This window comes from Larimichthys crocea, chromosome XXI, assembly GCF_000972845.2.
Source record: "Larimichthys crocea isolate SSNF chromosome XXI, L_crocea_2.0, whole genome shotgun sequence".
In the NCBI taxonomy this organism is placed as follows: Eukaryota; Metazoa; Chordata; class Actinopteri; family Sciaenidae; genus Larimichthys; species Larimichthys crocea.
In genome coordinates, this window is record NC_040031.1 from 1420118 (window position 1) to 1445351 (window position 25234).

General features: G+C 39.9%; 1 protein-coding gene across 5 annotated transcripts in view; it reads right to left on the minus strand.

Annotated features, from left to right (window-relative positions):
* cadps2 (Ca++-dependent secretion activator 2) overlaps nucleotides 1-25234 on the minus strand; it is a 238811-nt gene that overhangs the window by 177366 nt on the left and 36211 nt on the right. For all 5 annotated transcript variants that reach the window (XM_027272724.1, XM_027272723.1, XM_027272727.1 and 2 more), the window contains exon 2: nucleotides 9769-9882. In XM_027272724.1, coding sequence (XP_027128525.1) covers nucleotides 9769-9882 — 114 coding nt within the window. The remainder of the gene's footprint in view (nucleotides 1-9768; nucleotides 9883-25234) is intronic.

Consider the following 25234-nt stretch of genomic DNA (forward strand, 5'->3'; position numbering starts at 1 on the left):
TGTGTCCGAGTTGGCTTTCCATAATAATTTGTTGAAATCTCTCTTCAGCGGTGTGAAACTTAAAATCAGCCTGAAGTCTAAAAATATTTTCGCTTCATTATGAAACGATGTGGCGGGGCAAATGAGATGGATTGAAATCAGCACATTAAGAGCACTTCTTTGCCATTCCATTTTCTGAGAACATCAGATAAATAATCAGACCACATCCTTTTCAGTTGGCGGTCGATACAGTACAATTAAACTAAAGGATATTTCAGAGGAGGGGGAAATGGTAACAATGATGCTAACACATCACATTAGTAAATTAATGTGCCTTCTTTAACAAAGATCACCGACACCCTGTCACGTTTTTGGAGACACATTTCACAGATAATCAAGGTTACACTCCAGTAATCACTCCAGTCAGTAATGTAGTAGTCAAAGTAATCAAAGAATATAATACACCTATTTCTGTCAGATCACAGATTATTCTTGATGTCCAAGTGTTCAATGTTTTTTGTAAATATAAAGTCATTCTGAATTTAATGTCTGTAAAGGTTTAAACAGGAGCAACAAAAGACTGAATGTTGTGTAGCACTACAAACACCTATTTGGAACATTCTGCAGGTAAACAGGTTCATAGTGATAGTATCATGACCAGGTACTAAAGGCGCAGTCTTCACAAAGATGGGGCAAGGTCAAACACTTTGTTCTTAAACTGTTGGATATAGATTTCACCATCTCCAAGGTGAAAGACTGAAAACCAACATTTAATGCAGGCAGCATTAATTGCATTAATAATCAACATGATTATGTAAAGGACATTACTACATGGGCTCAGCAAGCCAGAAAAGTCTGACTCCAGTAAACACACCTTATGGTTGCATCTACAAATGCAAGCTAAGGCTCGACCATGCAAAGAGAAAACTAGAAACATTTGCAACTTCTCTGGACCCAGGCTCATCTGAGATGGAATGACGGAAAGTAGAAAAGTGCGCTGTGGTCTGATGAGTCTGCACTACAGAGTGCTCTTGGAAATGTGTCCCAACTTTATTGGAGTCATTGTGTTTGAGTCACTTTTTTCTCTATTGTTTGTCACAGGCTGTTTTCATGCCGGATTCGAGGAGATATTCTGCTGATCGTGAACAGATTGGGGAATCATGAGCAGATGAAAGTCAACTCAAATATTCCTCTCAGAAAGTTTGTGTTTTTCTGTTTGTTGTAGTTTGGCTCAGATTTAATTTGGGGAAGAAACTGTTGGCCAAGAACATATTAAATATATAATATTATAAAATTAGACAGAAAATCATTAGCTGCAGTCCAACATTTATTCTTTAGAAAATGCTGTACAGCTGCTCCACAGATTACAAGATTCTCTAAAACCTAAAAATGTAAAACATGACCTATGAGGTGAAAATGGGGAAATCATTTTAGTCATTTATTCTATAATAATAATAATAATAATAATAATAATAATAATAATAATAATAATAATAAACATTATAATGATTAATCTGGTGAACTCATAAAAAGGCTGTCTCAGGCTGAGAGCCACTGATTCAAGATTTGTGAGTCAGAAAATACAGATATCGATCAGACGCCGTCTCTGACCTGGTTTGACCCGCTGATCTTGTGTCTTTGATTTCCCTGCTGCCCTTCATCGTCTCATTCTGCACAGGGATTAAAAGTGTGAGCTTGAGATGAAAGACGAGTCTGTGCTGAGAGCACAACTGACGTCAGAAGGTGAGACAGAATCAGTGAAATCCTTCATTAAATAAAGGAAAATCTCAGAGCTGGAGGCGATATAGTCTGAGCAGCGTCAGCGTCCTGATGAGCTCCGGAAATGTCGCACACCTAAAGCACCCGGCTCCAGCTGCTTTAAAACACTAAATTACAGGTCATATACCTGTAGCTCCAGCACAGGAATATGACCTTCATAAATATAAATTGCCATCATTTAAGAGAATGGATGTGTTTTTCTGCACAGTAGCACTGATGGTGTAATATCAGTAGTATATGTTTAGGTCTCTTCAGGTCCTCTTTTTCATGGCGACACAGACTCATTGCTAACACTGGAGGAGAACGACATATTAAAGATGGATACCATAAACTGGATACCTGGAGCTGTTAGAGCTGGTGGGATTTTTCATGTTTACAGAAGATTGTTTTACAAAATCCTCCATCAGTGTTCAGATTGATCTCTACCCTAACACTAACCCTTAAGGGGCTTCATCAGTTTTAGTTCAAACTTTCTACAAACACTATTCAAACTTATTTCAAGGTGATGCACTTCTTGCTGCAACTTATGATGATTTTTATGATTTTTAACATATTTGATGTGATTAATCAAAACTGACACTCGACATTTAACTGAGCCCAAAATACGATTTTGGAATGATAATCAACTTTAGAGCTGAAATGATAACTGATTGGTTGTTTCAGTGTAATATTTGAGGGTTTTAAACTGGCTGTCAATTTCAACCATTTCAACCAGCTCTACAAAATCGGCATTTTTTCCACAGTTTGTTTCAGCTCTACAACACCACAACATAGTGGTTTGACTGATGTTTAGTAGATGTTTAGTTTCCTGAATTAGAAAGGTCATTTCTTTATTACCATAAAAAGTTTTTTTTGTAAAGCCCTCTCAGACTAACTTGACATTTGGGACTAATAGACTAAATGACTGTAATACCAAATGACAATAACAAATGTTGCAAGACTTGTAGCTAAGAGGTTTGCAGCATTTACCATCTGCTATGGTACTTTAAGTAGAAAATGTTCATTTTCATAATGTAAAATGAGACATATCACCAGTAAGGTTTAGTGAGCTCTAAATAAAACAAGCTGTAGGTGGTTTGCAAATTTGCTTTTGGAGAAAGGTAATCAAGCACAAAGATTCAATTTTAAACCAACTTTCTATCAGGAATAAAAGGCAGCAACAAATCCCAGGTGTTGTTATTAATAGGACATGTTACAGTCACCCAAACTGCAGTAAATTTACATGAAAACACAGCAACTGTGGCAGTTTCTCCCAGTGAGCAATATTAAATTAAATCACCTACTCTGTATCTGTGATCCACATTACGACTCTCCAAAGTTCACAACAGAGGCATTTAAAACCATTTCACCTCTCAGAGGGATGACTGATGGATAAGGATGTCATTTCCTATTTCTCCCCTGAGCCTCTCTCTCTCTCTCTCTCTCACACACACACCTGTCTGTAGTGATATGAATACCTAAAGACATCCTGAAGTGGTCAAAGCAGGTCGATAATGAAAATGTTGAGAGAAAGCGGCCGAGCTGTCATTTCATCATTAGACTGTCGCTCAAGTGAAATACAGATCATCACAGAGCTACGTTCAGGAGCTGAAATCTTCTGGAAAAAAAAAAATAAATGGGCTTCCAGCTTACATTAGTTTAACCTGTTAATCTGTGAAGCAAACATTCATTTGACCCGTCAGTCTGTCAAGGTACATTATCATGTCCTGAAAGACCACGAAGCTAATGTTCATTTGTCCTGTTAGTATATGAAGCTAATGGTGCTGGGAAATGAAGTCAATGCAGATGTGGCCATATTAAAATGTCCGACTTCAAAGCAGAAATCAACATGTTTACAGCCTGGTTCAATGGTCAAAATTGGTCACTGTGGCTAATTTACTTGTCCATGACAACAGTTTTTTTAACTCACCCATTCAAATTATACTAAGGCTTATAATTAACAGTGTGGTCGCTTGAATGACAGGTAGGTACATATAGCTTATTAAAAGCACACAGGCCCAAATTTGGCACACCGCATATTTTGAGCTTCAAAATGACACTTTGGAAACCTGTGGGTGATGTCACTCAGACTCTGTCATTGGTCCCATTAGTCCATAAAGCTAATGTTAGTTTGTCCACTCTTGTTTGTAAGAAACCCTTTAACCATCAGTCATTCAAATGAAAGACTATTTAGTCAGAAAATCTAATGCAAATTATTAATTATTCGCAAAATGTAACATTGGGCATATTAAACCATTTCAAATCGACATCCAGAAATTCATAGATATCATTTTGGCTTGCTCCCATTTTTCTGATTCGACTGGGTTCTTCTTCATACATTTTCAGGTTTACTGCCATTTCAGTCAGTCAGTCATCTTTAGATGTCTTAGCACTCCATTATTATACAGACAGAAAGTGACTTAATATGTCTTCTTTGCTATATGCCATATTATATTTATTCATCCATCATGTTCATTAAAGTAGACAATCATGAGTCATTTCTCTCCAGGAAGCGTTTTCAGAAATAACCTGCTCGCGTGACAATCTCACTGACTGTTGGAACAATCTTATTAGCTCTGCATCACACACACACACACACTGGACATACGCTGCCGACACAGAATTAAACATTTCAACAGACTCTTGTGCCTGCTTATGCTGTTGCACCAAAGAGCTGAATTATGGACAAGATGCTAATTAGAAAAATAGCAGCAGAGCGGTAATGGGTGTTAATTAGGGAGTGTGATGGACAGTGAGGAGGACATGTATGAGATAGAGATGACAGGACCAGCCAGGAGAACAGACAGTGATGAGTCAGTAGCTGTGCAGAGGTCTCACTTTGGACCCAAGTGCTGGACAAACAAAGTGACAGATAAAGTAACCCTTCAGCAACAAGGACAGGGACAGCCCATACAGTACAGGCCAGTGTCAAGGAAGGAGGCAGGCATGCAGGCATCTGTCTGACATGCAATTTTGATATTATTCATAATTTATACATTACTTGCATGGTAGATGTATTTTGTTGACTCACTAGAGAGATGCCAACTTTAAGACACAGTACCTGGTGTTCCTCCGACCAGTTTCTAATTTACAAAGATAACAAACTGAGTCACACGGGAACTTTATTTGTTTATACCAATTAGTAAATGTCCATTAATGTCCCTTGGCTGTTGTCTGGGAAGTTGCTTATTAGCCTCATTAGCGATCTGACACTGATTTATGTGAAACGTTCAGGTACACTTGATACCCTGATCTGCTGCTTGCTTAACCGACTGTTTAATTAATGGTAATAGTTGTGTATGAGGTTGCTGACATCAGACACCAACAGAAAGAAGGAGTGTTCTCACCTGGAAGCACAGCAAGAAAAGAGAAGACTCTAAAGTGGACTTTTCTTCTACATCAACAATTTTATGCATTTTATCTGATAAATTTCGCATTAGTCTTTTTCTGACTGGCCTCCTGTCCATTGCAGAGGTGGTACCCGGGTAAAGCAAGTTGACTATCCCTGTGCTAGTATGTCCACTTATAAAAAGCACCAAGCCTCATCAGATATTTATTTCTTTATTAACTTCTTCACCTGTATGCTACTGTTTTCCTAAAAGGGTCACGAAGGCGCACAATTTAGCACATTTCTCATTAGATTTGATGACCCATAAAAAACCAGAATGTGCAGTCATGTTTTTTGTCACTCCACAAAGCAAAAACAGTTAAGTACTTCAGCGTTCCTAATGGCTACTAACCAATTCCCATTATTGACTTGAGAATGTGTGTCTACAGTGCCTCTCCGCTTGTTATTGGTGGCATCGTCAAGCAGATGAAATCTAACACGTGAATTTCAAGTGGCCGTTTGAAGTGAAGCCAACGTTGGAGTGCCAAGAACTGCAGTTTATGCATTTATATTTCTATGTGATGGAAAAAAATCTTTGCATCGGATGCTCACAAGAGAAACTGGAACCATTTGCCATTTTTGACATGAACTTTTATCCACTGGCAGAAATATGGATACATATAGATGTAAGCTGCTATCTGACTGATTATTAATATCTAGTTACTACAAAGCTTAAACTCTCCTTCATGGAGTGTTCCTGTTATTGTGTCCTCCTTTCTCAGACTTCACTGCCTCCTCCAACAGCCTGTTTTTTTAGGGGGTTTTTTTTGGTTTGTTTATTGGTTTCAGCAGCAGTAGCTTGTTACTGGGGATTCACACCGGGGACGTAAGCGCCACGGTTTAGCTCCGTCCTCAGCATAACTTCAGCGTAGTGAGCCAGCCGTATTCACGTGAGATCGTGAGATCGCGAGATCACGCGAGAATCCTGAACATACGCGAGACCCCGTGATAAACTGTGTATAAAGGAAACAACAACAACAAACAGCTGACTTATTGTGTGTTGTTCCACTTCAACAATTAGTCTCATCGTTCATGTTGAGACCCTTTGATCGATTGACTGCTCACCTGGTGCCACCGGTCATGACGTAACGTTATGTACGTGTGAAGTTGTGATAGGCTACATAAACTGCGTATTGTGTTTTATTTTGAAAGGGGGCAGAAGTGTATTACGTTGATTCTGTGTCGGATTTCCTGTCTGGTGCAGTCTGCTCTGTTGAGATTTACACGGTTTAGCAACAGCTCACGTTAAAATTAGAAATGCTACGGAATAATAGCGCTGCAGCACAGAGAGTCGCTGCTGGGACGCTGCTGAGACATTCCGCGGCACGCCCGGTGTGAATGGTTTGATTCATTAGCCGTTCCGTGGTGCTTACATTCCCGGTGTGACTAAGGCTTTGCGGTATAAGGCGTGAAGAGTCTGTATGAAACTTCTCAGATCTGAAGTGTTTCACCTCTCAGATTCTAAAACATCCAGCCTGCGGGGAAGATGCTGATGCAGCTCAAGAGGTAAAGTCTTTCACTGAAATAATGATGTATTCATGTGATGAGGAAAATCAGTGTGAAAGCTATAAAATCCTGTTGGCTCTCCAGCTGTGCCGCTTCCCGTTTCCAATCCAGAGTTTCCTCCTCTGCTGATGATTCACCGTCATCTACACAGCATTCTCCTCTGTCTGCTAATGAAGGCTAATTCCTTTTGGTGGCACCTTTAACCACAGCCCTTTACATTATGATGTATGGTTGGGTGATGTGAAAATATACCATAAAACATGATGCTAAACATGTAGCTACAAGACTGAAGGTAGAGCCCTTTGATGCATGACATCTCTACCTCTCTTTGCCCACTCACTTTCAGTCAGATCTCTACTACTACTATTTAAAAAGGCTAAAAATGAGAAGTGCTTTATGCTATCTATACGCAGTTTCTCCTTTGAATTGCCAGAAATCTACTTTTTAAAGTGATGTTTCACATCAAAAGGAGCCAGCAGAGGTGGTTTGGGAGTCTAATCAGGTTGCCTCCTGGGCATGTCCAACTGGCAGGAGACTCCAGGATAGACTGAGACTAGAACTCGCTGGAGGGATTATAGAAACTATCTGGCCAGGGAATGCCTCAGGATCCCAGAGGAGGAGCTGGAAAACAGTGCTGGGGAAAGTGATATCTGAAATGTCCTGCTTTGCCTGCCGCCACATCAATGAACACAAATGAAATCTGTATGGAATGTGAAATTACACAAACCAGAAATAAAGGTTTCATCCATGTCACTGAGGAAAAGAACAGCTGTTGGTTTACTCAGTGTCACAATTTCCATTTTAAAACGTGAATCTTTCAAAATGAGCCTTCATCGAAATCAAAAGCAAGGTTGGCATTTCTCCCTTTATCTTGTTTCAAAGCTGCAGCTGCATCGTGGCCAGAGCTGGAGTCTGAGAGGTTTTACAATTTGTTCACTACGTTATCTAGCTAGTTCAGTGTCCAACTGGCCACCATCATCTCAACAACTGGGGTTTGTATTTTAAAGAAATCATTTAAATTTGATCACATAACCTCAATCTGGTACATCGCCACAAAATGATCCAGTTTCACCAAAACCAGTGAAATAATGGTGGTGGTGGTGTGTGACATGAAGCCGCAAAGCATTGCTGAACTCCCCGATGAAGACTATACAAGTCGTTGAGACCATTTTATCTATTTATTTTTCCCCATGTAATACTTGTTTTAAGAAACTTTCATGTCTGTATCTGTTCTCACACTCACTTGCCACACTTTATCTACCAGAAATTATGAGCAGGGTGAGAGGCAGAAAACAGATCATCTTGTGTTTCTCTGCTGTGACAACCCTCTTTCCTCATGTGGAACATCTTCCTCAAATTCACATGATGAATGAAAAACAGCACAAATCTGTGTTGTTGTCATTATACTGTATGTGTGCAGGGTGATGTGAAAACACACGCTGATGTTTCAGGAGAACAATTCAACATAATCTCACAGGAACGATTATGTCCACTGAAGAGGACAAGTCGTCTCACTTTGATCAGTCTGTCTGTCAGATCTTTGGCAGCAATATGCAAAACGGCATGATGGAGAGTTTCAGCGAGATCCTCTCGTCTCACAATTGTTGGCAATTAAGGAGACGAGCTGAAAGTGGCCGATAAGATCTCCATCTCATAGCAGATGATAGGCGCTTCAGCAGAGGAGGTGAAGACAAAGATGAGGGGAGATAGAGGGAGAGATGGAGGCAGGGGAGCAACAGATAAGAGAGGAATGGAAAAATGGAAAAGAGGACTGAGGAAATGCACTGCAATCTCTGCTCACAGCTGTCCTCCTCCGACAGTGGAGATGGAAACATGAGTAGGAGGGTCTGTCACAGTCACAGAGTCTCTGGAGGAGTCAGAAGTGTCCATCCAAATACTGAACACATTTTAGAAGAAAACTACACAAAAAAAATACTAAAGAAAAAGTCAATGAAACGTAAAATCTGTTTAGGTAAGCATATGTTCCCATCAACTACGAGAAGATCTTCAGCTTCAGCTGTAGATGTGTGGACATGGAAGAACATTTTCAGTAAAATCATAGAGAAGCTGCGTGGTGGTGTGGGATGGGGAGGGGGATCACAGGGAGCAAAGGTGACGGAAATTAAAAAGCTTTAGTTTGAAGAGAGAGATTGGTAGCACTGCGCTGCTGAAGAAAAAAAAAAGAACAGAAAACCAGCTGGTGGGTCGATTTTCTAATCTGTTTCAGTCTGATGTCGGCAATAAACTGAATTAGTTTGTGCCATAAGAGCTCAACAACCACTCCGTCATCAGAGGTGTGGAGGTGGACGGAGGCCCGACGCTCCCATGACCAGAACTGAACGCTGGACAGTTTGAAACCCACAGCAGGGACAAAGAGTTGCGCGAGTGCATGAGAGTTTTAAGAGATTTACGACCAAGAACAACGATGAGCTAGCCAACAGAGCTGCATTACCACCCAAATTACCCAGATCTTTTAGTTCCTGAAACCACGTTTCCAGGAACTAAAAAGGTTTGTTCAACCTGTTGTCGTCCACATTTCTACTGTGATCTAAAGACCTACAAAGTTTGAGCAAATTAGTTCACTGATGTATGAAAAAGTGGCTGTTTTTGTTATTTTGCCACGTCTATACAATAATGCCATGTAAAGTGACGGACAGGGACCGTTATTTGTGCAAGACTGTGGGTCACTTTTCTACATGTCAAACTAAACAGGCCAGTCAACCCGGCACCTCGTCTGGCTAGTTGTAGTTTGTGTATCCCCATGGCTTGCTAAGCTAAAATTACTGGAGCAACCACAGTGTCCATTTGAGAAAGATCTTGGGCAGTAAACTCTGTTTGCATTACCTGAACTGTTGTGTTAAGAGGGTCTGGCAGTGTTAGTGTCTTGTAGTTTACTAAAATTACCCAAAGTGTGTATGTATGAACTGAATGAAAACATTAACAGATGTGTAAAATCATCAGTCAACCGCTCTTAACTTTACCAAGCTGTTGTGTTTATGGTGTTGAAATATACTTCATGTACATCCCAAGGCAAACATTTGTACTGTGTTTCCACTGTAAAAGTATGCGAGATTTAAAATGCAGAGATGGAAAACGAACATGTTGAGGGGAATGGAGAGGAGATAAAACAGTCTTGCCTCATAGTAGCTCCTCACAGCGTTGCAGAAAGCTTCATCCGCCACAATCTGAGTTTCCCCGTTGAGAAAAGCCAGGAAACGTTCCTTCACGGCCTGCAGCTGCTGCTTGTTCACCTGAGAGAGAGAGAGAGAGAGAGAGAGAGAGAGATAGAGATAGAGATAGAGGGAAAAAAATGAATTACAAAGAAAACGTTTGAGAAGAAATGAGGAGAGATGTTAGCAGAGGAGGATGAAATCAATTAGAAACAGATGGAGAGGAAGAGCAGAAGATGATAGGAAGGGCAGGATGGATGAGAAACAGAACAAAAGTACAAGATTAGACTCTTTGTTAAAGTGTGACAAAGTCTGACACCGTCATTAGAGACGAAGAGTCACATTATGTAACAAATGTCTTTCATTAGGAAACAAAAAACAACAGAGGAAGATGAATCCATCTTAGCGGCTAAAAAAAAAAAAGTCCGGTCACGTTTTGAGACTGTTGGAGATTTTCTTAAAAAGGTTCATAACGAAGATTCAGCTCATTAACTACAAACTGCCTTTTATTACTCCACTCTATCCCTTTTCTGAGTCACGAGGTCAGTTTAAACAGATTATTAACTGAACTGATTTCATTTCCAGGCAGCCATTGACTTCAGGTAATTTCTGCGAAAATCATACAGTCTTTTTTTTTTTGTTAGAGTTATTTTTGTTGTTATAGGCTGATTTTCTAGCTGATCAACTCACACTGTGGCATTTTATAAATCTCTTGTCAGATGAAGAAAATAACTAGATCCGTAGTGGGTTCCTTTTCAAAAGACCTGCGCATGTACAGTGTTTGGTACGGAGGCTTTTTCCCCAGTAGCAACGCTGAAACTGAGAGGCTGGTCTTCACTGCTGGAGATATAACACCGGTAACACCAAGCAGAACTCTCTCCTGAATATTCACACTTTCTGGCTCAGAAAAACGACCTTAAGATGACCAGTAAGCGTGACTGTCAGAAACCGTTGTCAAAGTTTTGTTTCAGTGGAGAAAGCTTGAAAATAAAGCATCACTTTCTATTTATTCAATCTATCAAGAAAAGATGACATTAAATCCACATCATAGGATTCCCACCCATAGAAAAGGATACTGCCAACTTAGGCTAGTTTAGTCATGATGAAATCAAACAGTACAGAAAATACAATTTTTCCCTTTTAAATTGTTTTTGTCTTTAAATAGAGCATTGGAACAAATCTTCAGCCAGTTCTCACTACTAACTCATCAAACATGGTGACTTGGCTAAGTGCCTTTCACTTCAACGTAGTATGTTGAAGGTAGCCTGCAAGTATCATTTCTGGATAAGCTCGTCTGGTGTAATATTTCAATGAGCCATTGAAGTAAAATGATGTAGTATAAAGTGCTAGAAAGTCTGCACACTGCAGGTAAGTGCCTGGATTTTTCAAGCACATGAGACCACTGTTCATGTACCATGTGAAACCACTTTAAACTTATGTAATGCATATGCAAACATTACATATGTAACATAATTTACTTATTTACTAAGTTACTCACTTTAGGTATGTTAAGTTATGTACTTATTTCAACCCTTTAACACTTTCCTCTCTCACCAAACTCTTTAAATTTAAAGCAAGCCTCATCAAGCCTTATTTTCTAACTCCAAGTTGCAGCTAACTTAACTGGAAATTATATATTAATTATTGCTAACTTGATTGAATCCTAGTTTAAAATGGAGGGCCACTGACCAAGGTGATGTTTTTTGACGGTGGGAGACCGCGTTGGTTGGGGGTTTTACAGAATCTGATACCTTTTTACATTTTTTCCTCTCCTATCGGTGGCTAGATTAACTTTCTAAAGTAAATGACAAAACATAGCTAGCTAACTAGTATAGTTAGCCAAAGAAACAACACCCGACAGTCAGCATAAACAGCGAAGCTGAGCTAGTTTCTCACTGTTTAATGTCTAAACTGGTAGAATCCAGAAGCAGACCAAAGTAACAAAATGGTATGACTATAACTGAACTAGACACGCACAACTGGCAGGGTGGCTATAAAACATCTTAACACATGATGACATAACATCAATAAAACATGTATAATTAGTTTAAACAACTAGAATATTTGTTGAACTAACTAATTGTGAGTTGTAACCCTTCAATCTGTCTACTGCCAAGCTTCATCATCCATCCACAATATTCTACTTTGGTGAAATAAATACAGAGCTGCCAACTTTTCAAAAAAGTGAGATTCTGTAAGGGATTGGCAAAATTTTGTACCGCGCACCCCGCGCACAGACACGTATGCGTTTTACCCATTTTTTCTAAGATACATATGCAGGTTTAGAACAGTCATTAAATAAACAAATCAAATCAAATGTCCCCAGCTACTTCTGAGGTAAATTTCAAGTTCTTTTACTGGACCATTTTCGAATAGTCTCATGCTGAAATAATACACAATATATGGCAACATAGTCAGATTAGAAAATTCATTAAAAAAACTAATGAAATTGTTTTCTGACAACTGATTTTTGTTCAAAAATGGTGAAACAAAACCCCATTCTAAAAAAGGAAAGGAGGACAGTGAGAGACAGAGATGAGGGAATGTCAATGGACAAAAACCCAAATGTATGTACTGGAGTTGTCAGAAAACAATTTCAGTGATTTTTTAAATGAATTTTCAAAATCTGCATATGTTACCATACATTAAGTATGATTTCAACATCACTTTATTAGAAAATGGTACAGTAAAAGAACTTTAAAATCACCCCAGAAGTAGCTGGGAACATGTAGAACAAGAATCAGGTGGAGTTGTCAGAAAACAGGGTTATTTAATGACTTTTCTATGTATCTTAGAAAATAGATTATTATTTGATTTCTGAGTTTCCGAGGTGCACTTGAAGGCACCAAGAAGCCGCTCACACGCTTTACCGTACAAACCGATGTAGTCGGGCACTAGAATATAAAGTGTAGATAGCTTTACCGCAGCACTGTAGCATATTGAAGTTATTGATTAATATTCCTAATAAAAATTCCCAGAAATAATGAAAAGTCCTAGTAAACACTAATGTTGTTGGTGTGGCTCCGAGGATGACTCGTTTTGATGAACATTGGGTTGTAGCTCGTTGTCTGTCTTACTACGGTTGAAAATATGCGTGTTTTGTGTTTTAACAACGTTTCAATTAAGAGTTATTGATCCCGGAAGTGCCAATATCTTTCTAACTTTACCGAAGTGCAGTGGCCAATGAGGAACCTTTCCTTATCTCGTAATTACCCCAAACACGCTACAGTCTAATTTTTTATTTTTTTATCCAGTGAATGCAATGTGCTTCCGTAATGTTCCACTGCGCGGTTGCTTCTCCCATAGACATATATACGTATACAATGAACGCTGAATCGTACGTCGATGTCGCCGCCATTTTGGATGTGGCAAGAGTGGCAACAAACTGAAAAAGCTGTGCAAGAGTATTCTTTTCCAAGGTTTTTAACTTGGAAACACATACACAGACTGCAATTGTATAGCTGTATAGATATGTATGTTCATCAATGCCCCCCGTGTATATATGTTCATCAATGTGCACCCCCCTCCGTGTGTACCTTTGATATATTCACACTGTTTATACTGTTATATCTACACTGTGAATATATTTTTATATTTGTCACATTTATACTGTTTATATTTGCTGTATTTTCTTTTAGATCTGTTTAAACTTGTATATATTTTATATTTCATGTTTATTGCTGTTTGCAGCAGGGATACATACATACACACGTATGTATGTTACATAAATACATAAAATTAATCAAAAAAATCTGTTAAATGTAAATGTTAGTGCTCTTTATTCAGAAAACCCTCATGTCACATCTACATTTCAGGATCTGGTTATTATAGACACAGATGTTAAACACTCAGCATTAGAAAAATACACATGTTGGTTTGGTGCTTACATAAGGAGTAAACATTTATAATCATCACTTTAAAAGTTACATACGTTGTTAAAGAACTTTGTAGAAAGGCGCTTTATGAAGTTCAGTCTATTTCCTTTTATTAGTTAACGGGGCAGATCTGCCACATCCAATGTGGCGCATTAACGTAACGCAGCAACAGACCAACCTGCTCAATGAGGCGTCTATGTATATATGCCTATGGATTCTCCTCCTCCAACTAGCGCCTACTCGGGACAGGAAACGCAGGTAACAGTAATCCACTGAACTCAGGGTGGGCTACAGTGGCCACTTGCGCTTATCAGCGCAACCTACCCTCGCGGAGTTTAAAAAAAGAACGAACGCATCTCTGCCCAGATTGGATTTTTTTGGGCGGCGTAAGAAATTGGATGTGTGGCGTGATAGCATGTGAAGGCAGGCAAAAACATGTGTCACACAGCGAAAGCGTGTGAGTTGGCAGCTCTGTAAATACTTGCCAACAATAACAACACTTTTCATGGGACTCACAGCAGAGCAGTCAAGCCAGAAAAATAGAAATCATTCTCATAAATGTCAGCGGCCTTGCTAATTTCACATGACATATTGTGTTGTATGAGAATTTTAAGTTTTCATGAGAGTCAGAATCACCAGAAGCTAGAGTTCATACGCTGCATATGTATGAGGCGTCAGGGGGGGAAAATTAAACCATTATTCTTTCTCTTGTTGCAACAGTGCCAGCAACAAATACATTCTGGAAGTCAAAGTGCCAATTTCCAGTGACACAAAGTGAACAGCGACTTATCTCCCGCTGACAGCTTTTTGTGTGGGCTTCTGTGTCTAAATTGAGCCATTGCGGTTAGCCTTTAGCCACAGGAGAGGAGGGAGGAGACGGCGAATGTATGAAAAGCAGCAGGTTGCGACTGTTCACATTCAAAATGATTCAACCTTCATCTAAAAAGGTTGAACATGTGAGACATAGTTCATTACAGATAAGGAAAGTCTCGCTGAAGGCGAGCGTTGGAGTGAAATGTGGTACAAGTACAGCAGCGGCAGCAACAGCAGCAGTTCATCTCGACTTATTCATGCTCAAAACACATTTGTGCTCACAGAATTGAGGGACAAAGCACGTCAGGTTGAGTCAGAGCTCTTTGTTGATTTTATTCAACAAACGAGTTCATCACAAAGCTCAGAGGAGAGAATAGAGAGGGTGAAGAGGCGGATGGTAAAACAAGGGAATTTATAGTTCAGCACAGGATTTAGCCCACTGTTTGTCAAAGCAGCACTAAATGGAAGTGTCATGACTGTATCAAATACTCAAAGTAATCACATTTAGATTATTTCATTAATCCTCTACAACATACTGTTGCAGTGCACAGTATTGCTTCATGAAGTGCTGTACTTGAAGTGGCCGTGCATGCAGAGTCCCAAAATATAGACTGTACAGTATGTAAGATGTTGATCGTGGGTGATTGAAGCCTGGGTGCTTTAACAAGCAATCTGTAACGGCACCCATCTGTTGCTGTTAATTATGCATAACTTTAAGCCTTGATTGAAGGGGTTAATGAGTTAAAATAAAATATAGACTCAGTACAGTGGTCATGAAAGGGAAAATTAGCTATAGAGACCAAAACTGTTTTTTGTACCAGGCTGTAAACATATTTACTTCTGCTGTGAAGTTGGACACTTTAACATAGGGGCTTATGGAAGTTGACTCGTGCTGTATCCAGTGGCCGTTTGAGGAACTGCAGTTTCTGGCGAGCCTATTTGATAGGCTTCTCTTCAGATTCATTTCCTGAAAAATGGTTGATTTATCTAATAAGCAGCTATGCAATAAGCAACAATGATCGGCTCCTTGTACATTATCCCTTACATACACTGAACAAAAATATAAATGCAACACTTTTGTTTTTCATTAGCTGAACTCAAAGATCTAAAACATTTTCTATATACACAAAATAACCATTTCTCTGAAATATTGTTCACAAATCTGTGTAAATCTGTGATAGTGAGCACTTCTCCTTTGCCGAGATAATCCATCCCACCTCACAGGTGTGGCATATCAAGATGCTGATTAGACAGTGAGGCAAATGGTGGTCGCATAGAGTTGATCAGGTTGTTGATTGTGGCCTGTGGAATGTTGGTCCACTCCTCTTCAATAGTTGTGCGAAGTTGCTGGATATTGGCAGGAACTGGAACACGCTGTTGTATACGCTGATCCAGAACATCCCAAACATGCTCAGTGGGTGACATGTCCGGTGAGTATGCTAGCCATGCAAGAACTGGGATGTTTTCAGCTTGCAGGAATTGTGTACAGATCCTTGCAACATGGGGCCGTGCATTATCATGCTGCAACATGAGGTGATGGTCGTGGATGAATGGCACAACAATGGGCCTCAGGATCTCGTCACGGTATCTCTGTGCATTCACAGTATCATCAATAAAATGCACCTGTGTTCGTCGTCCGTAACATACGCCTGCCCATACCATAACCCCACCGCCACCATGGGTCACTTGATCCACAAGAATGACATCAGAAAACCGCTCACCCACACAACGCCACACATACTGTGTGCCCTGAACAATGAAAACCAGGATTCATCCATGAAGAGAACACCTCTACAACATGCCAGACACCATCAAATATGAGCATTTGCCCACTCAATTCGGTTACGACGACGAACTGGAGTCAGGTCGAGATGAGGACGACGAGCATGCAGATGAGCTTCCCTGAGACGGTTTCTGACAGTTTGTGCAGAAATTCTTTGGTTATGCAAACCGATTGTTGCAGCAGCTGTCCGAGTGGCTGGTCTCAGACGATCTTGGAGGTGAACATGCTGGATGTGGAGGTCCTGGGCTGGTGTGGTTACACGTGGTCCGTGGTTGTTAGGCCGGTTGGATGTACTGCCAAATTCTCTGAAACGCCTTTGGAACCGGCTTATGGTAGAGAAATTAACTTTCAGTTCATGGGCAACAGCTCTGGTGGACATTCCTGCTGTCAGCATGCCAATTGCACGCGCCCTCAAAACTTGCGACATCTGTGACATTGTGCTGTGTGACAAACCGAACATTTTAGAGTGGCCTTTTATTGTGGCCAGCCTGCACACCTGAGGTGGGATGGATTATCTCGGCAAAGGAGAAATGCTCACTATCACAGATTTACACCGATTTGTGAACAATATTGGAGAGAATATTGTTTGTTTTGTTTATATAGAAAATGTGTTAGATCTTTGAGTTCATCTCATGAAAAATGGGAGCAAAAACAAAAGTGTTGCATTTATATTTTTGTTCAGTGCATAATACAATACTATAAAATGAGAATCATCAATAAAAGATTATATAAAATGTTATATAAAACGAAAATACAATAATGTGTAACTCTGTTCAACAACAAAAGAGGGAACACTTTAAAGTCTTTTAGGGACTCGATGTCCTTAGTGGACAACATGTTGCTTTTCACACTTTCTCCTTAGTATTTAAAAAATATTTGACAGTGAACCTCAGGTTGTGATTTTCACTTCCAAAACTGATTTGTAGTTTTAATTCAGTCTCATCCCCCTTTTCAGAGCAGACACACTCTGAATAGAAGCACTCTCCAACCACAAAATCATTTCCTGTTTTGAAGCTCTTTTGGCTGAATTTCCGAGGCTCTCTCTCTTATTTCAGGTGACTGCAGCAGTAATGGCTTTTCTCGTACAAACGCATCCTGTCCGTGAAATTAGGGGTGACAACCTGAAAAGAAGCTGGATATGCACTGTGTAAAGCCCGCTGTCAGGTTTCAGGTGAATTTCTGTTCGTGCCTCCTCATCTCCTGGGCTTTGTCCAGGAAATTGATTTATCCCAGGGGGTTTCATAAGCAGACGAGGCACGCTTCTGCTCCATCAGCGACAAAACACAACCAGGTGGAGGTGTCATTTTCCCCCCACACGACTGTCGCTCTGCATGCTGGACTCAAATTGCTGTTCTTCAAAAATCCTCCCTGCTGAGCAGAAGCACTCTGAGGTCAGTGGGTCAACATCTCTTAAACGTTCAGGGAGCATTGGCTCTCAGAGCAGCTTTCAGCGAGCAGAGAGGATTATCTGCTGTCGACTTTTCATTTTTCTCTGCTACACTGAGAGCTCCCCATCGGTAGGAGACAACAAGAAACTCTTCCTCTACATTTTTATCCCAATCACCCAATCTCTTTAGTTAACAGAGTTAAAACAGGAAGACAAAAGGAAAATAATTTAATCACTGACTGAAGAAAAACACTGCTGGTTAATATGATGAAATAGGATGTTACAGTTACAGTGTATTGCCTGATGCTTCTTTATGCAGTGTCTTGATAATGACACAAAGTCAAAACATAAACAGCCATGTTTTGGTATGTAAAAATACAACATGAAATGATAAATAATTGAATTGTCCTACAGACTTATCTTATTTTGAAAAGTTTTGCCATCACAATTTTCTGAATCTGTGACCTTTCAATGATAAACAGTGAAAATGTAAAGAAATACTTCATGGCAACTTCCTAACTAACTAAAAATGTGCCAAATTAGTTATTAGCTGCTTTGCAATGTACCCATGGATGTACAGTATTGACAATTAGTACTGGATTACTTTGATACTTTGAAGTTATGAGGGGCGTCTTTTTTTCTCTTATTCTCAAGAAGATTTATGGACGTCACGACATTCCCTGAAAACAAAAGTCACACTGAGTTAAAAAATTGCGTATGAAATGGGATCAGACCAAAAGGACTTCAAGTTGAGCCAAAAATGTAATAGTACTGAAGAGATGTTATGCAAAACAATTGAACTCAGAGCGATGCCTCTTCACCAGATATGATATGAGAGGACTGGACAACCAATCAGAGGAACTGTCAAACTGTCACAACCCAAAAAATGACGACGAACAATGAATGACGAATGTCGAACATGTCAAACTGAAGTCAAACAAAACAAAGTCAACTCTTAATTAACTGATAATTTAATGCTTGTTTTGAGTTCTTTTTCTTTCTGTTCTCTTTGTGTAACACAGCGAAATACAGTTTAGATGTGAGCAGTGTTGAAGTGTTACGAAATGTTAAAGTCTGACTTTTCTACCACAGACACCTGTCCAGGAACCATTCCAGGAACTCGGGAAACTTTTACAGCAGAGACACAAGGTCTAACTTTAGTTCCTGAAACTTTAGTTCCTGCTTACTAGAAAGCTAAGCAGACATAAATTACTGTCCAACACTCAGAAAGGAGCATGGAAACTCCAGATCCGCTGTCTCCTTTACATTAGGCTCAGCAGTAACAAACAACAGCAGTACTGTTCTTGCTTCCTTCCTTGCCTGTATTGGAAAATCTGTCATCACACTTTTTTGTGTCTGCAAAGTAGTAGAGGGGAACTTCATTTTTTGACTTTAGTCCTTGAGTCTAGCATATGAGGGCTCTTAATAAGTAAAACTATTGAAAGGGAGCACTTTATCATATTTTAGCTGCAGCTTTTACGCCGACCCAAGTTTTTATTCAGACACAGCAATAGCACTTTGAAGTATAGCATCAGAAAAGTTTAATCAAACAGAAAAATTGGAGAAAAAAAAGACATGGCTCACGTGGCTCTATAGTACATGCATGATCGCCCCACACAGATCCGAACCACTAATGTCATATTTACATCCTGTTTAAAGCAGCTGGTACTCTTTTAACTACATCATCTTGTCCCACCCTCTTCTTCTCATCTCCTGTCTGATAATTGGTGCCAGCTACTGCTTATCTCGTAAATCAACCAGCGCTTGAAATGAAAAATGTCCCGTTGTCAAAAACAGCACCTTGGACACAAAGATAGGACAATTCTGGGATAGTAAAGAAATGTATCATTACAAATGAAATGAATACAACGGCAACCATGTGCTTAGACACAAATATGAATCATTGCGAGACATCGGTGTAGCTAACTTAATGACTTCAAAATAGATTTAGGGACTTTACAGACCATCTTAGTAACTCGTAAGTAATCGAAAACTGATTTTCACCAAATACTTTGCTGTTCTGTTGTGATTTTACTGTTTTACTCCGATACAACTGCGGGGAACAACTAGCAGGTTCTGTGGTAAACCAGAGTGAGTCGAGTTATTAAACTATATATTATATAGAAAAAGACATTTCATATGAGAAAGTTAGTACAGAGTTAAAGTCAAGCTGCTAATAATCATATAATGGTAATGGATGGAAACACGTTTGCCAATTTACTTGAAACTGAGTCAAAATTAGATTTGATTTGGATGACATGTGCAATTACCCATGCTCATCTGAAAAAGTACAATCTTCATAAATGAATCAGCGATTTTATGACTGCTGTGCACGACACCTGCTAAACCTGCTGACAGCTCTGAATGTGGAGGCTCCCTGTGAGGAGGAGAGGTTTCCAGGTTACAGAAGACGAGAAGTATAACATCTTCTTACATTTCCAGCTGTGGCGGTTATGCATCCGACCAGCTGCTCCTCTGGACATTAATGAGAGGAGGTGACGAGGTTTTGTGTGTACGAGGTATGTGTGTGAACGCTTAGAGTTCACACTAGTGCACATTAGAGTTTGTTTATGCTGGAAGGCTTTAATTTGAGTTCCTTCCTCTACACGAGGACATGATAGGTTATCAAGTAGAGTTAACAGCTTATTTGGGCAACAGCGAGGTCCTCCCGATGGCGGATCAATAAATACAAAGAATGCTTTGTGTGTGTGTGTGTGTGTGTGTGTGTGTGTGTGTGTGTGTCTGAGTGTGTGCCTGAGTGTGTGTCATGCCTCTACGGGAAACAACCATTTTTCTTCGTTCCCAGTAGCACTTTCAGCTGTCAGGATGCAGCTCTGGTGAGAAAACACGATCCAGGCGAGAGCAAGACATATCTGTCAGACGTCTCAGATTATTGGACTGGTGGCAGAGTGAGTCTGTAAACACACCCTGTGACCGGGCACACACACACACACACACACAGTATGGGTAATCTTCTCAGTGCCTGGGTACATGGAGGTAATTAGACTGCATTTTCATGGCTGACACATTATGGAGGACAAACCTGCCTGGATGGTCTGGCCTAGTATCATAACTTCAGTCTTACTTTGGTAGGAATGTAACAGCCGTGTCCATCATTTCTCGTTTCTAGTTTGTGTCTGGGAACACACAAACTAGAAACGAACCAGTGACAGATTGATTCAAAGAAGAATGGCAATAGACATTTTCACAGCAGCCATTTTGACATGAAATAGGTAAACACAGGTGTCAGCAGTGATACTAATTAAGGTTCAGTTCCATTCAGGTCAAACAGACAGTCAGGCTACTGCTGTGCTGCACTAAATGCAACAGAACCTTGACTATTGTAATTGGAAACAACGGCGTCGATCCTTCGGTCTTGCCAAAAAAAAAAACCTGTTAGTAATACTTTTACTTTTTTTATGAGCTGATGTTAAAGATCTAAGGCAGGGATGTCCAAAGTACAGCCCAGGGGCCAATCACGGCCCACCGTCAGATTTTATGTGGCCCAAAGCTTAGTTTTTATAATATTTTATTTATGGTCTGCTAGGATTGTTAGATACTGTATGGCTGGAAGATTTGTCTTTTTTGGTTGACATGACAAAGCATTTGAACCTTTAAGGACATAACTGCTGCTGTTATATATCTGTAGATATGACACAAAATATTACTTTCTGAATGACCTTGTGAGAAACAAGAGTAAGAGTGATGTGAGTGATTTAAACTTAAATGTTAACAGACTTTGCATTACTCATTATAAGTCACAATTTAAATGAACATGAGGTTCAGATTTGTATTGCAACTTCATGCAAGTTGAACATGTTCCATACAATTTATTCTTTGTTGTTTTGTTTTAGATGTGTTCACTTCAGCCTGGTGTTGGGAACCGGAGGATGGTCGGTTCAAGATTAGAATGGACCAAAGTATGGAGGGTGGACTGGTAGATGGAGAGGTGTAAGATCACCTCTTGAGTACTGCCACGTTTCCCTCGAGCAAGCTACAGAACCCCAGACTGTTCCCAGGGCACTGCCACGTGGCTGCCTACCACTCCACCATCTCTCTACATTTGCATGTTTATGAGCCTTTGTGTGTGTGTGAGATATATTTTTGTATGTTATTTATTTTTTCCCCAGGATGAGTCAGGTGTGCCATCATGCTGATTTGTGCACATTCTAAATGTCTAATTGTCCGATCCGATTGCTTGGTAGGATCTACTCGCTGTGTAGCTGTATAGTACTGAGCAGGTCCAGTTAATTCTGATTTTATATCAAGACTTAAGTATCTAAGAGTTTAAAAGAGGGTTCATTGTTGGAGCACAGACGGATGTCAAGAGATTCAGTTAAAGACTGCTCAACTGGCTCATGTTTCTATAGGAACAGTAACTAAAGTGAATAAATCTGTATTTATATCTGTGGAAAAGACATCGATATATAAGGACGACGACTGCAAACATTTGATGCGATATGTGAGGAAAGACAGAAGAGCGACTCTTCCTCAGGTGACTGAGAACGTCAGTGCAGGACGTGATCAAACTGTCAGCATGAACAGTCCGTTAACATTTACATAAAGGATATTACAGTAGGGCTGCAGTGGGAAAACCTCTCATTACAAAGATGAATGCACATTTATGAGTTCAGTCGGGCAAAAAGCATCGGCGCTGGTCTGGTCAGATGAGTCATCCTCCACCATATTCTCCAGTGGGCGGGTACAGGCATGAATGTTTGACCCCTACACTGAGGGGATTGGTGGCTCTGTTATGCTGTGGGGGCATTTGGCTGGTGTGGTTTGAAGTTAAAAAAGTGGGGAGGGAAAGATTAAATTAATTTATTGAACTTTATTATACTCATAATCTGCTCAAAGACATGAGAATCAGCTTGTGACCACAGTGCTGGAGGAGTCCTTTTATAATTAGCCAGTATTGCCAGGCGGTTATTATTTATTTTTTTCTTCACACTGACCATTCACACAGCAGCAACACTTCAGCTCCATACAACCTTCAGGCAACACACACACACACACACACACACACAGCCCACTGGGCCATCACACTGTTTCCACAAATTGACTGATTGTTTTCTTGCTCTCAGAGACGTTTGCTTCAGACTGAAATAGTTTGTGCGCAGCAGTAGTGACAGGAAGAGAAATTCATGTCCCTCACAGTCACTCAGAGTGCGTATGTTCATGAACAACACACACATACACAGAAGCCTGGGAGATACAGGACCCTGTGTCTGTCAGGTGCAAACCTTGTACCTCCAACATGTCATGTGGGAACATGTGGGTTCGTACATCATTCCCTGTGATTGGACAGTTTCATCTGCAGCCTCAGAGGTCGCAGGGCGTTTCTAACACACAGACAAGTGAGGTGTTTTTAATAGGGCGGCCACTAATAATTATTTTCTCTCTGCAATCAATTAAATGTCAGAAGAAGTGGTCTGTTGCCAAAAGTGACATATTCAAACGTCTTGTTTCATTTAATCAACAGTCCAAACACAAAAATATTCATCTTACTGTCATCCAGGGCAAAGAAAAACACATGATCCTCACATGAGAAACCTTTCTAGGGAATACTTCAAATCTTTACCTGTCTAATATAACAACCATGAAGTAAAGGTCGTGCCAAAGCTTTAAAAATAACAGGAATTTATTCATCTCATATTGTGCCTAAAAATAGAGGATCAGAACATATCAGATATGAAAATGAATCTGCAGGTGCTCTGGTTCAAGTTGAGACCAAATGTTTCTATAAATGTCAGTTTTTAAGCCACAACAAAGACCACAATGTGTCCTACAACAAACTAGGTGAGCCTCGTTTATAACCTAGCAGTTGTTGATGTTGAGAGCAGTCAAATGCCAGTCGTTACAAAAATCAGTTTCCAGCCATGCTGGATTAAATTTACACTTCTCTGAAATATGTTGTTCAGAAACAACCATCAAGAGGAGAGAGAGAGACAGTGACGAGTTAGAATTTAAGAAGAAGAAAAGGTCGAGCTATTTGGTTAAAATGAACAAAACTAAACATCTATGCCCATCGAACAAGCAATAAATTGCTGCAGCTCTAGTTTAGAACTTGATGAACTGTTAATTCAAACAGCACGCATCCTGAAGGAGACGAAATAACTGACGACAGCAGCTGGACTCTGTGTAACCTAGATTTTTATTTTTATTTTTTCAGTCTGCGTGAGAGTCCCGTCTTATCGTGACACATGACAGCAGTATGACAACTTCCCTAATCGCCATGGCAACGATCCTTGTAGCACATGTAAAATATCAGCATCATTGGTGCATCTGCTGCCAATCACACACGCTCAAATTTTAAGAATATTTCACCTGTGACATAAAGTGCAGTACAATACCTAAAGTGATATTTTAATAATATGGATGTCTCAATAAACCAGGACCAGAAGCGACAGTTCAGAGGGAAGGCGATGGAGAAAACTGGATACAAATGTTCTGTGTGGCTCTGAACCAGAGGTTTTGTGTATCACGAGGGAAACTACTGCAGTTCTGTGGGTGTACGTGGAAAGATTGTGGAGACGCTCAGATCATTTGATAAAAAAAAAGAAATATATATGCACATATTTGTAGGAAGGAGGAGGAAAATAAACACGGAAATTGGACTGCAAATTGGTGTGAGGCTGATGTTTGACACACCTCCCACCAACATGAGTCAACACCAGCTGCTGTGATTCAGACTGCCTGAAAACTGTGAGCAAAAGAAGTTAAAACGGATGTAACACATAAATGGTGAGAAGTACAGGTAGTACAAGTGTATGTCTGACTACTGAAAACAAGACTAACCTGTGACAATTCAAGGACTCACGTCCACACAGGATACATTGTTTCTCTACATGAAAGGTGCTTGATGAAGGGCTACACAAAACTCTACCTCAGTAAGCACACCACAGCAACATGTTGTTAATGAATAGACCAGAGGTGAAACCACAATATTTAATAAACAAAACTGGCAGCTGCAATTTGCAAATTCAAAGACTTGCAATTTTCCTCTGAGAGACATGTAATCTTCCTCCACTGTAAATGACATTACATTTATTTGAATGTCTTTTTAAAAAAAGAAAAACAAATTATAGTGTCCATACGCAGCTGGTCTAAGTCTAAGAGAACAAACATGAATAAATACTCAAACCTGAACCCCTGCTGCGTCTCTGTCATGTCTCATCATTTGTTCATGATGTCAGAGAATAATGTCACATATTTTTAACTCCACAGCAGACCTGAGTGCTGCAGCTCTAATGAAAGATAAGTGAACCGGAGAGGTTCATTATCACACTAGAACACATACAAGAACAAAGAGCACATCAATACATCGGGATAGTTCTCTCAAACTCCAACAACTTTTTGAATTTTCTAATTGGTCTCAGGACAAATGAGGACAGAGTTTTGTTCTGACAAAAATGTTTTGTCTTTAGACTGCCAATTTTTGGACTCTCATGTTTGTTTGTTTTTTCTAAGTTCATCTAAAAATGAAATTTGGGGGATTTGTACGTGATAGTTATTACATTTAAAGTCTGTGTGGAGGACATCAACATTTCTGAATTTGGCTCGTGAAAAAGAGAC